The 12,655-nt window shown below is 51.5% G+C and overlaps 1 protein-coding gene across 1 annotated transcript; it reads right to left on the bottom strand.

Moving 5' to 3' along the window:
- Window positions 1-1,053: 1,053 nt before the first annotated feature.
- LOC135907053 (uncharacterized) lies at window positions 1,054-3,116 on the bottom strand. Its single transcript, XM_070528034.1, has 3 exons — window positions 2,652-3,116; window positions 1,347-2,603; window positions 1,054-1,260 (listed from the first exon to the last, which is right to left on the bottom strand). The coding sequence occupies exons 1-3, from the start codon at window positions 3,114-3,116 to the stop codon at window positions 1,054-1,056; spliced, it is 1,929 nt and encodes a 642-aa protein (XP_070384135.1).
- Window positions 3,117-12,655: the final 9,539 nt, after the last annotated feature.

Below are 12,655 nucleotides of genomic sequence, written 5' to 3'. Positions count from 1 at the left end.
GTGGTGATATGTTTATGTGTTATGGTGATTATTATGAACGGCGGCACGTACCCAGCGGTACATACCCAGTGACCAAATTTGGCATGAAATAGGTTCGCTGAAGAGCGGCGCCTACCGAGTGTCGTATACAAAAAATAAAATTATGGAGTTTTACGTGCCAAAATCACTTTCGGATTACGAGGCATGCCGTAGTGGAGGACTCCGGAAATTTCGACCACCTCGGGTTCTTTAACGTGCACCTAAATCTAAGTAAACGGGTGTTTTCGCATTTCGCCCCCATCGAAATGCGGCCGCCGTGGCCGGGATTCGATCCCGCGAGCTCGTGCTCAGCAGCCCGACACCATAGCCACTGAGCAACCACGGCGGGCTGTCCTATCCACCCAGTGACTCAACTTGGTCCGTAGGTTGGTCTCGAACCCGGTTCCCTCATCACAGCAGCCCGATGCTTTACCGTAGACCATCGAGTATCCAGTGAACAGACTTAACGTGAAAGAGGTTAGACACGGAGGTAGGGAAGGAGGGAGGGACTCTCTGTCGGGCTGCAAACTGGATGAAGTTCCCAAATAATTCTAATCCAATAAATAGGGAATTTGAACGCTCTAACACCCCAGTTAGTGTTCGCTCACGCACGCTTACGATGTTTACAAGTAATTTATCACAGGGACGAAAAAAAAATTGATAGGCGTAACGTTAAGAGAGAGAGAAGTGGTTCTTGTGGGAAAGGAGGAAAGGCTGGCACTATCTTCTGCAACCCATGCGGGAGCACGGCTCAGCGCCAGCAGGATGGGGCAGATGAGATTAAAAGAAAGAGAGGGTAGGAGGGAGAAAGGTAGAGGGTCGTCCAAGCAGCATCAGAGCAGCCCGGCCGGGAGGGCCCAGTGGGTTCGACCGGAGAAGTAGGCTGTAGGTAGACCTCCTGGTGGCCCAGTAGAAGTGAAGTAGTGGCGGATCAGGAAGCCCGAGGTGGTGGGATGGCCTAACGGCCATCCGTCTTTGTAGAAATTTCCTATAGTCTCGCCGAGAGCCCCGACGAGTCGAGGTACCCGACTACACTTAGGAAGGCCGGTAGCTGATTACGACAGGGGAAGAGGATATCTTCCTGTCGTGAACATGGGAGCCGCAGGCGGTGGAACTCTTGCAGAAGTCGGCCGCGGTGCTGCATGTGAGCAGGGCAGGCCAGCCGGAGGTGCTCCGGAGTCTCTGGTTCACCACAAGAGGCACAGGCTGGCGAGGTGGCTTTCCCAAGGCGGTGCCGGCGGGCTGCCGTCCAGTAGCAGCCAATACGCAGTCGGAGCAGCAACGAGGCATCCCTTCGTAGGAGACCGTGGAGGCCGGCCCAGGGATACCCGTTTGTCCGCGTTGCAGGCGATGATGTGCCGGCGCATCCTGTGTCTCGAGAAGTTTGCGGCCGTTACAGCAGGGCTGAGGGGGACGCTTGAGTGGTGGGCACTTTTTGCAAGAGTGTCCGCCTCTTCATTGCCCGGGATCCCCACGTGTGCCGGTAGCCAATGCAGGGATAGTGAGCATTCTGCGTCCTGAAAGGCCGTCAGTCTTGAAGAGAGCAGCGCAACCCCAAGGCTAGCTCTCTTAGGGTTCTGCAGACAGAGCAGCGCTGCCTTGGAGTCGCAGAAGATGGCTGCCGGGGTTGCTGGTAGCTCCTCTGCAAGTAGGTCCACAGCAAGGTGGAGTCCTGCTAGCTCTGCTGCGGTAGAGCTTGCATGTCCCGAGAGACGGCACAGCTTGCTCTTTTGTAGGGCCGGTGTAACGCAGGCTGCGGTGGATGAGCCCGCGTCCGGTATCACGGATCCATCGACGAAGATGTGAAGGTGGTCCCCAAGTCTCTCTTGGAGGAGAGAGGCTGCCGTCTGCTGTAGGGCACATGCTGGGGAACAGTTCATCGAGACACCTGGCAGCTCCGTCGAAATAGGAATTGGTGGCCGATGTGGTGGGCGATGCTGTACAGCGTTTGCAGGCGTGTCCCCTATGACTTCCTTATAGAGGCCACACAGCCGTCCCATGTGTGATGCTGGCCAGGAGCGTAGGCGGGTCAGGAGTGCTTGACCATCTGCGGCATGGTGTAGGCGATCAATGTGTCGTAGCCCCTGTTGCAGGAAGAGTAATGACAAGGGCCAGGCACCTCCCTCAGCAAAAGTGGCGGCCACTTGTGAGGTTCGGGGAACGCCAAGACAGAGCCGTACGGCTGACCGGTGCTGCAGCTCCAGTTTCCGCAGGCGGGGTGGGGGCAGCGCCACTAGAGGGAGGGCATACAGTAGCCGTGAAGTGGCTGCAGCTTCAAATAGCTGCAGGGCCCACCTGGTGGTACAGCCCTGTCCACGGGCAAGGAGCTGTGAGACCGCCTTGCGGACCCGAAGCGTCTGGGCGCACAGGGCCTTTGTAGCCGGCAGCCAGGTCAGCCGATGGTCAATGCGCAGCCCCAGGTAGGTGGCTGCCTTGCTCCATGGGATCTGGACGGCCTCTAAGCGCAGCCGGACAGCTGAGCAGTGGGCTGATGCTCTGGGATGCAGTAGCAAGGCCTCGGTCTTCCTGGCCGAGATGGTGAGGCCGATGCTGCACAAGCAGGCATCCGCAGTGTCCAGGGCTCTCTGTAGGGCCGCACGTGCCTTGCGGATGTGTTACGGTGATCCTCGCACCCGTAGGGCGATGTCGTCCGCGTAGATTGAGGACTGCACAGGGAAGTGAGGTTCGATCGGCAGGGCAGCAGGCAACCGTGCTATGGCCAGGTTGAAAAGGAAGGGGCTCACCACTGACCCCTGTGGTACACCAGCAGCGACTGGACGGGGTGTGCTCTTCGATTGACCCACACGTATCCTGAGGGTGCGATTGTGCAGGAACGGCGAGAGGAACCCGCGCAGGTTGCCACAGATGCCGAGGAGGTCCAGGCCCTGCTGGACAACTGCGTGAGGGAGGCTTTCGAAGGCACCCTGTATGTCGATCAGCAAGAGCATCACGAGGTCCCCGCCGGCCTTGGCGTCCTCCAGCGTGGACACCATGTCAGCGATGGAGTCTGCAGTGCACCGCCGCCGCCGGAAGCCCGTCTGTTGGTCTGGCAGGAAGCCGCGAGCACGGGCTACCCAGTCCAGTCGTGCTAGAGCCATGGCCTCCATCGACTTGCAGGCAGCGGAGGTGAGGGAGACCGGTCGATAGGATGACAGTTCCTTAGCCGGTTTTCTGGCCTTAAGGATGGGTGCCACAATGGAACGGAAAGAACGCGGTGTGGATTAGAGAGCAAGCGGGGGTAGTCGATATTCTAGTTGACATTAAGAGGAAGAAATGGAGTTGGGCGGGACATATGTAATGAGTTTGGCAGATGACCAGTGGTCTAATTATATTTGCACAATGGGCGCCAAGAGAAAGGAAGCGCAGACGATGAAGGCAGAGTTCTTGGTGGGATCACATTAGGGAATTTGCAGGCACAAGATGGGGTCAGCCGGAGTAAGACGGGGGTGATTGGAGATCGCTGTAACAGGCCATCGTCGTGTAGAGCACATAAACATGAGCGTGCTCAGTCACCATGGATGGTTGTAAGATCCTGTCAGGCAAGGACATTTGCGTTTGATTGCAAGATTCTCAATCATTGCATTCTCCGACGTTATGTTCGTCGTAGCTCGTAAAGCAATTGGCATCATGTCATTTCTTTCCTCCATGACGCAAGAGAAAATGAAGCTGAAGACTAGCAGTAATATGGACTTCATGGAATGCTGCATCGGACAAGTTCCACCCTGTGAGTCTAGTTTTGCCAATGTTAGCACGGAGAAATGGACAGCGAGATATGCGAAAAAGGGAAACAAACAAACAAACATAGAGACCAGTGTAAAGTATAACTATATAAAGCATGCTCGGTTGGGGGCCAAGATTATGACGCTTTCGGCAATGTATGACGTATACTTGGACCGCGAGACTCCGGGAATCACCACAAAGTCAAACAAAACGCCATATGTAAATGGCGCTTCGTAAGAAAGTAACGGTGCGGTAGGCGCCGGTGCCATCACTGTGCGGCGCCGTCTGCTCTTGCCACATGCGGAGTTGCGGCGGGGCGGGACTACTGAGCGGAAATCGCGCCGCTGTGTCATATCGTTTAAAGCGGGAAACCGCACCCTCGCCCTCTTCCTCGTATATACTATCTTTTTCCGTCATCCGCTGTGCTCTGTGTAGCTGTGGGCATGCGTGCAGTCGTCTTTCGTTTCGTCATTTGCAGTTATCGCTTGCCGGCTTGTTTGATTCAATGACCCCGTCTCGATAAATCGGTGCAGCGTGTGGAGCTGCGCCGATTTATCCTGCACCGATTTATCCGATTTAGCCTGCGCCGACCAGTCGGGAAAGTGAGCGTGTAGCTCTACACCAGAGCAATACAGTTATTTCACTCACTCACTCAGTGATCTTCCTCAGAGACGTTACGCGGCCTTCATTTGTCCGGCAAAGAACTAGTGAACGCTGTGAACGCGGAGTGTGTGTCAAATAGTACGACAATTCGAAGCTGAAGTAATGCTTCCACTTATTGACAAATGAAGAGCTCGTATCACGTAGCTCGCAAAATTGGTTTAAATAATGTGACAGGTGTAGAATTATCGAGTTGACGTTTCGTGAGGGGGGGGGGGGGGGGGCAGAGATTAAAGGTACTGGATGCATGACAAAGATGTCCCCCCCCCCTTTTTTTAGAAAGATGTCGCGGAACAGCGCTCACACACACACACACACACACACACACACACACACACACACACACACACACACACACACACACACACACACACACACAAATATATATATATATATATATATATATATATATATATATATATATATATATATATATATATTGATTGATTGATTGATTGATTGATTGGGCTGTACATCAGCATCTCTATATATACAAAACAAATCAGCAAAGTGACTGCCAATGTGCATACTCTTCAAAACCAGCACAAGGATGACGACAAAGGCAAAGGTAATGAAGCACAATTCTCAAAACAGGCTGATCAGATGTCTGTCAATCCGAATTACGCAATGTTACCAACTTGGGAACGGTGTCAACATGCGCTTAACCGTACTAACTTATGTTGCTTTAGAAACTTCATTTGCTGTGTACAACGCCCTATTTGCTGTGTATAACGGTGAATACATAACTGCCACTGCGATGCACCCTCCGCGCAGCTCGCAAGTTGCGCAAAGCTTGCACAAAGCTGTACAGTTTTAATTGGCGAGGCAGTGCGGTTATTGCCTGCTCGTTTAGTTCGGTGCCTTCGACACCCGGCTCGTTCGAGTTCGGTGTCAACATGTATGCGACACATGTGCGCGCGCATCTGCTCTTCGCGGGGCAGAGTGATTTCAGGTCGTTTCAGTCAGCGACCTCCTCGGGCGGCAGCGGCAGTAGTAGAAAGATGCGTCACGGCAAACCACATCCTTTTTGCGAGAAGTGCGGCGACGGCTTGGCCTGTTGCCGTTCCGCTGCGCGGGTGTCGCAGTGTCCGTGGTAACGTGATCCGCGCTATCGCGTTATTGTCGGTGAGCTGCATGTGTCAAGCTCAGTGTTGTGTCTTTGTGTTCTTCTGTTTCTGTTACGCTAGTTTAAACCATCCTTGTTATGGGTAGTGCACTCTTGTGTCCTAGGCTCGCTCTCTTCCTCAGCCACGAAGAGAAATGGAGAAAAAGAAGGATAAGAGAGCGTTAGAGAGAGAGAGACAACTTTTTTAACGACTCCAATTTTGACTCGAATTACGCACGTGGTCGACTCGGTGGCAGCACGTCTACGCAAACTTCAACCGCAGGTTCCTCTGAAAAACAAAAAAAATTAAACACGCTAGAGTGGGGGAGGGAGTGAGATTCTTCTTTAATACAATAACTGCAGCAGCCTTTGACTCCGCCAAGAGAAGAGGATTATTCTGAGCGCCAGGCGATCACGGCAGAGACGAGGATCGAGCTTGTTTCGAGGTGCTCCGAGAGGTGCGTGTTTCGCCAGGAATCTGCAGGACTACACGACGGCACTTCGAGCGCCGAGCGTGGCGCAAGGGCTGGATGCGTCTGCGTCGTCGCCCCGCCTGTGTCACTCATTCGGCGTGCATGCGGACCCCCACATTTTGCCGTTTCCACTTTCTTTTTGCCTCCCCTCGCATAGTGAGCAGCAGCTTTGCAACGCCAGCTTTTGCGCCTGCTAGCAGCGCGACCGAGTTGTCGGCCGAGCCCGGCACACGCGTAGCACAACGCGTTGCGAGCAGAGGACGAGAGGGAGAGGCCGGCTGGCAGCGTTCGGGGAACGCGGTCCTGTCACGCGTGCTTGCCAAGTTCAGGCGGCCTCCCCCACTCTCCGTCGCGCGCTCGTTCAGCTGTGCCGCGCGCTCGCTTTCGTTTCGAGGGTGTGCGTGCCGGCTTATTTGCTCGTTGCCTAAAAGCAGGCGGTCGGCCGCCTCCGGTCTTTTCACGCCGCTCTCGGCGCTGTGCATGCGGGATCCCAAAGGGCCTCGCGAGCGGCGGCGAAGACCGTAACTGCTGTGCTGCCTGCCTTCTCCTCTCACGTGTTATTTCCCGCCGCCACCGAAATTCTCACCGTTCCAACGCGAGAGAGGCAGCAGCAGCAGACGAAGCCAGCAGCGAGGCTCGTCTGCACGTGAAAAGCAAGAACTGAAGAAGCAGGAGGGAGCAGTTTCCAAGAGAGGAGGAGCGCTGCCAGCGCGGGGATCTCCTCGAGACGGCGTCCTTGGTGTTGAACTCTCGTGGCTCCTCTCTGCAGGTTCCTTCAGTGCGAGCCATCGGGCGGCCGTTCTGTAACTCGGCTGTCAGCTCGTTACGCAGTGACGTGCGATGAGCCCGATTGAGAGACGCCCGGGAGCAGACGGATGCCCCCTCGGCGTCTGCTTCTCCGGCGAGGTTTCGGCGGCGCCGAGAGCTGCTGCTTGGGGAAAACCCTCTCTAGACGAGAGTGTATAAACGTCGTAATGACGCCGGCGGGAAAGAATGTCATTCCAAGAACGCCATCGCGCGGAGGTTGGCTCGTTTCGACAGTTTGTGGAAGGGGAGGGAGCAAAGGGGGCGCGTTACAGATTGCACCGTCTCCCTTGCAGAGGGTGAACGCTTAACATGGTTTGATTGTTCCGCCAAGGTTAGGGTGTATTTCTAGCCTGGCAGAAGCCATGACATGAGCTTACATTTTGGCAAGTAGGAAGCAGTGAGTTATATTTGTAATGTGTTGCAAGTTGCAACACCTTATACTTGCGTTTCCTCTTCCCCATCTTCTCCTCACAACGTAACAACAATTACGTTGTGATTAGCAAAACGCAGACGTAGGGCAGAAGGGAACGCTCTATGAGGGCACAGTGGTAACTATCACCGGGCCAACTCGATTGAGGTATATTTCGTAGAGTCCACCCTGGAAGTCAGACGTTCAAGGACGCAGGAAGGCCGAAAGAAAGAAACTTGTCCTAAAGCCGCTAGCCGTTTGAGAGGTTATTTGACTGCTGCTGGTTATTATTGACCCTGCGCAAAGATTCAAATAGGTTCTAGCATTTTGCGCGTAGTAAATTGCGATGATCCCTCTCTTTATTGCAATATAAATTATATGGACAGTACAAGCTGCATAAGTTTTCAGCGCAACGCTAAACCTCACTATCGCTTCCAGTGCTTCGCCTTCGGCCAGAGCTGCCAATTCTCGTTTTCTCCAACCCTCTTGTTGCATCGCATTATTGCGTGAATTTTTCTCTTTATTTTTATCCGCTCTATCGCCTTTTATTTCTGTTAGCCCTTTCTCCAGCACAGGGCTGCCAACCGGTACCTGCACTGGCTAACCTTCCCGTTTTGCATTCCCTTTTTCTCTCTCCATCCCTTCCCATCACAACCGACGACCACTTACCGCAGTTTTCCTCTTGCAATAATCAGCTCCCTGTAATTTGCAGGGCTTTTCGTGGCTATAGGTTGAACTGCCCATTTCTCGCGTATTCCGAAAACAGCAGTCATATATTTCGCATAGCGAGACGCTGACATCCTTGTGTCATGGATATGTAGGCGAGTTCCTAATTGTCCTTTAACAGTTCGAGTTTTATTTTGACTAATCGCACGCTCATTAGAGCCGTCAAATGGTGTTTGTTGTTGCTAGGGATTCTCTTTTATATCTAAACGGGAAGGCACAACGTAAGTGGCGTAGACAGAAATTTACTACGGGGAAGGGGGGTGGGGGGGGTGGAGGGTTCTCTGCCGACAACTAGCAGGTAGCACTCCTCCTCCTCTCTCTCTCTCTCATTTTATGTATCGGATAAGAAGAGCGAATACACGCAAGATTGCCGCGCAACAGGCTGCTCGAGGCACTGCGTGTATTCGCGGGCTTCTCTCACGCTCGGAAAAACACTTTTATGTAGCACGTACTGAGCAACAGAAAGCTGTATCGGGAGCTTTCATTTTCCTATACAATTTTCTCATTGACACCTTTAATCTAATTATATATATATATATATATATATATATATATATATATATATATATATATATATATATATATATACACATGGAGAGAGAGAGAGAGGAAAGGGGAAAGGCAGGGAGGTTAACCAGAGGGAAAGATCCGGTTTGCTACCCTACGCTGGGGAAAGAGGGGAGGGGAGGTGAAGTGATAACAAAGTAGAGATAAAAAAAGAAAGGAGCATGACACACAATCACAATCGGTCACTGTCGCATACTGTCACCGCACAGCACAGTAACACTTGCAGCACTATCAACATCTGTTCAGGCTACAGCCGCTTGTCCAATTCTGTTGCCCTTAAAAACTGCAACAGTGCCCTCGTCGCCCTCTGCTGCGATGGCTTGTGATGACGGCATCTTAAAATAAGTTCCTCTGTTAGAGGTCTTCGGTCAAAGCGCGCTATCGCGGTTGCGAGCAATCGTCTCTGTAAATCATAGCGAGGACAGTCACAGAGAAGGTGCTGAAGAGTCTCCTCGTTACCACAGTCATCACACGAGGCATCGTCGGCCCATTCGATTCGGAAAGCAAAAGACTTGGTGAACGTCACCCCTAGCCATATTCGACAAAGCAGGGTAGCTTCGCGGCGGCAGAGTCTAGCTGGAATGCAAAGACGTAGAGTCTAGGTCGTACACTCTAAGTCTACGGCTGCGAACCTAGACGTAGTCTAGGTTGTCTGTCTGTCGTTGATAGTGGTATCGGCTCCTCTTCGTCGCCTTGAAGAGCCGACCGAGCAGCGTTATCGGCGTGTTCGTTCCCTATGACGCCGTAGTGACTTGGAAGCCACTGAAACGTCACCTGATGTCCTTTCTCAGTCAAGGTATAGATTAATTCTCTAATATCGAATATCAGTTGTTCGTGTGGTCCACGCCGCGGGGCTGATAGCAAAGACTGCAGTGCTGCCTTCGAGTCACTGAATATTGACCATCGCGGAGGTTGTTCTTGGCTGACTAGACGAAGTGCAGTGCGAAGAGCTGCAAATTCCGCAGCCATCGGTGTCGTTGAGTGACATGCCTTGAAACTGATGGTGGTGGCTTTCGCTGGAAAAACCACGGCTCCAGAGGAACACTGGAGAGCTGCCGATCAATCGGTATAAATATGCGTCGGGTCGGCGTAGCTCTCGTGCAAAAGGAGCAGAGTTAGTTGTTTAAGAGCAGGTGATGACAGCTCAGATTTTTTCCTGATTCCTGGCACGGTGAGGTGCACTGCAGGTCGAGCCAAACACCATGGAGGAATCGAAGGCTTAGATGTGGGGGTGAAGCCTGATGGAAGGCAGGTGTAATACTCCATGAATACTTTGTTTAGCGCAAAACGACAGACACAAGAAAGACGACAGGACAAGGCGCTACTCTCAACTGACATCATTTTATTGCGTCACTCCTTTATAGACCGCTCAAACAAGAGGAACATGCGCAGTGAGCATGAGCACCATGCGGTGGAGCCACCAACATCCGATCCCAAGAGCGCACTCATGCGACAGAATCCAAAAAACGAAATTCAGTGCTGTACAAGGTTAAGGAAGGCACACTAATGCACTGTGACCCCAATGACTGAACGAAAAATGCTTCCGATAACTCTCGGGCGGTGGTGTCACGGCTCATCTTCAAAATCGTGGTATCACGAAACAGGGGTTTGCACTTGCATGTTTTACAATGCAGAGCCAAATTGGAACCTGTGCCTGTAGGTATGGATCGCTCATGTTCTCTAAGGCGCTCGTTAACACATCGGCCTGACTGCCCTACATACACTTTGCCACATGACAAGGGAATCTTATAAACCACACCGACGCTGCAATCTACAAACTTCACGTGGTTCTTTTCACAATCAGGTTTTTTACTTGTTTTAGAAATACGTCTGCACAACATTGACAGTTTCTGAGGAGCGGAAAACACTACCGGAATTTGGTATCTAGTGGCGACATTCTTTAGATTGTGAGCCACTCTGTGGCAATACGGCACAACTTCAGGCCTCTTCTTTTGTGTGATGCAGTTACTTTTGTGCCGCTTCCCTTTCAGTTTTTGAAGCAAAACCTCCGAGACTGACGTCACCACCACACTTGGGTAACCAGCAGCCTGCAGCCTATTTAACTGTGCAATGAAACTCATGTTCGCAGAGTTTCATTGCACAGTTAAATAGGCTGCAGGCTGCTGGTTACCCAAGTGTGGTGGTGACGTCAGTCTCGGAGGTTTTGCTTCAAAAACTGAAATGGAAGCGGCACAAAAGTAACTGCATCACACAAAAGAAGAGGCCTGAAGTTGTGCCGTATTGCCACGGAGTGGCTCACAATCTAAAGAATGTCGCCACTAGATACCAAATTCCGGTAGTGTTTTCCGCTCCTCAGAAACTGTCAATGTTGTGCAAACGTATTTCTAAAACAAGTAAAAAACCTGATTGTGAAAAGAACCACGTGAAGTTTGTAGATTGCAGCGTCGGTGTGGTTTATAAGATTCCCTTGTCATGTGGCAAAGTGTATGTAGGGCAGTCAGGCCGCTGTGTTAACGAGCGCCTTAGAGAACATGAGCGATCGATACCTACAGGCACAGGTTCCAATTTGGCTCTGCATTGTAAAACATGCAAGTGCAAACCCCTGTTTCGTGATACCACGATTTTGAAGATGAGCCGTGACACCACCGCCCGAGAGTTATCGGAAGCATTTTTCATTCAGTCATTGGGGTCACAGTGCATTAGTGTGCCTTCCTTAACCTTGTACAGCACTGAATTTCATTTTTTGGATTCTGTCGCATGAGTGCGCTCTTGGGATCGGATGTTGGTGGCTCCACCGCATGGTGCTCATGCTCACTGCGCATGTTCCTCTTGTTTGAGCGGTCTATAAAGGAGTGACGCAATAAAATGTCAGTTGAGAGTAGCGCCTTGTCCTGTCGTCTTTCTTGTGTCTGTCGTTTTGCGCTAAACAAAGTATTCATGGATTCGCACCAACTAGCCCGCCAACGCATTGTGGTGTAATACTCCGAAATCGTAGTACAAAATGATGCCTGCGGCCTTTCTGATGGTAGTGTTGCCAGATGGTGGGAACGGGCACGGGCAACGTGCCTAATGTGCACTCTCAACACTTCCACCGCAATGTCTGTTTGTATATCCCAGGCGATTGCAATAGTCGTTACTGTCGATGTGCATTTTGGCAAACCAAGACTAGCCCTGAGAGCCCGAGCTTGAATAGCCTGTATAGAGCACGAAGATTTGTCTAGCAAGTGTTGGTCAGTACGGGCAAACTGTATCTCAAGAAGCCCAGAAAAAGAGCCCTGTACAATTCCAACATTGCATGCACTGACATTCCCCAAGTCTTTCCGCCCAGAAACTTGAAAAACTGGGAGGTTGGTGTCAGACGCTGTTTAAAGTAGGTCACGTGAGGGCTCCATGAGAGATCTCTATCAACGATTATGCCGAGAAATTTGTGAGTCTTCTCATAAGAAATTATCTGGCCATTTATTGAGATGGCGTAGGGTGTCATTGGTTTGCGAGTAAATGCCATCAGTGCACATTTGTCTGACGAAATTTCAAGACCTTGGTTGCGGAGGCATATAGCTGTCAGAGTAGCAGCTTTTTGAAGTCTTGCACGTATCTGAGGACGTGTCACACCTGAAGTCCATATACATATGTCGTATGCGTACACTGATATCACCCGCCGTGGTTGCTCAGTGGCTATGGTGTTGGGCTGCTGAGCACGAGGTCGCGGGATCGAATCCCGGCCACGGCGGCCGCATTTCGATGGGGGCGAAATGCGAAAACACCCGTGTGCTTAGATTTAGGTGCACGTTAAAGAACCCCAGGTGGTCAAAATTTCCGGAGTCCTCCACTACGGCGTGCCTCATAATCAGAAAGTGGTTTTGGCACGTAAAACCCCAAATATTATTATTATTATTACACTGATATCTTGATCGCTGCTGGCAGATGATCAACGAGACCAATGAGTGTGAGGTTAAATAAGGTAGGGCTTAATACACCGCCTTGAGGAACACCTCGGTAGGTGTAGTGTCGTGAAGTTTTACTATCGCCGGTACACACAAAGAAAGATCTCATAAAAAGGTAATGAGAAATCCATTGGAAAACTCGACCACCCAAGCCAACCATCTCAAGAGCATCGAGGATAGCCTCGTGAGATACGTTATCGTATGCCCCCTTGACACCCAAGAACAAAGCTGCAGATAATCTTTTCGGTGACTTTTGATGCTGGAC

This window comes from Dermacentor albipictus, chromosome 1 (genome assembly GCF_038994185.2).
Source record: "Dermacentor albipictus isolate Rhodes 1998 colony chromosome 1, USDA_Dalb.pri_finalv2, whole genome shotgun sequence".
Classification (NCBI taxonomy): Eukaryota; Metazoa; Arthropoda; class Arachnida; order Ixodida; family Ixodidae; genus Dermacentor; species Dermacentor albipictus.
This window is presented reverse-complemented; position numbering and strand designations above follow the sequence as displayed.

Excerpts from the sequence above, each read along its gene's own strand:
- LOC135907053 (XM_070528034.1), bottom strand. The coding sequence starts at position 3,116 with ATGGCTCTAGCACGACTGGACTGGGTAGCCCGTGCTCGCGGCTTCCTG. Across the intron at positions 2,604-2,651 it reads CGGACGACATCGCCCTACGG|AGAGCCCTGGACACTGCGGA; the intron begins GTGCGAGGATCA and ends GCGGCCCTACAG. Across the intron at positions 1,261-1,346 it reads CCTGCAACGCGGACAAACGG|CCCGCCGGCACCGCCTTGGG; the intron begins GTATCCCTGGGC and ends ACTGGACGGCAG.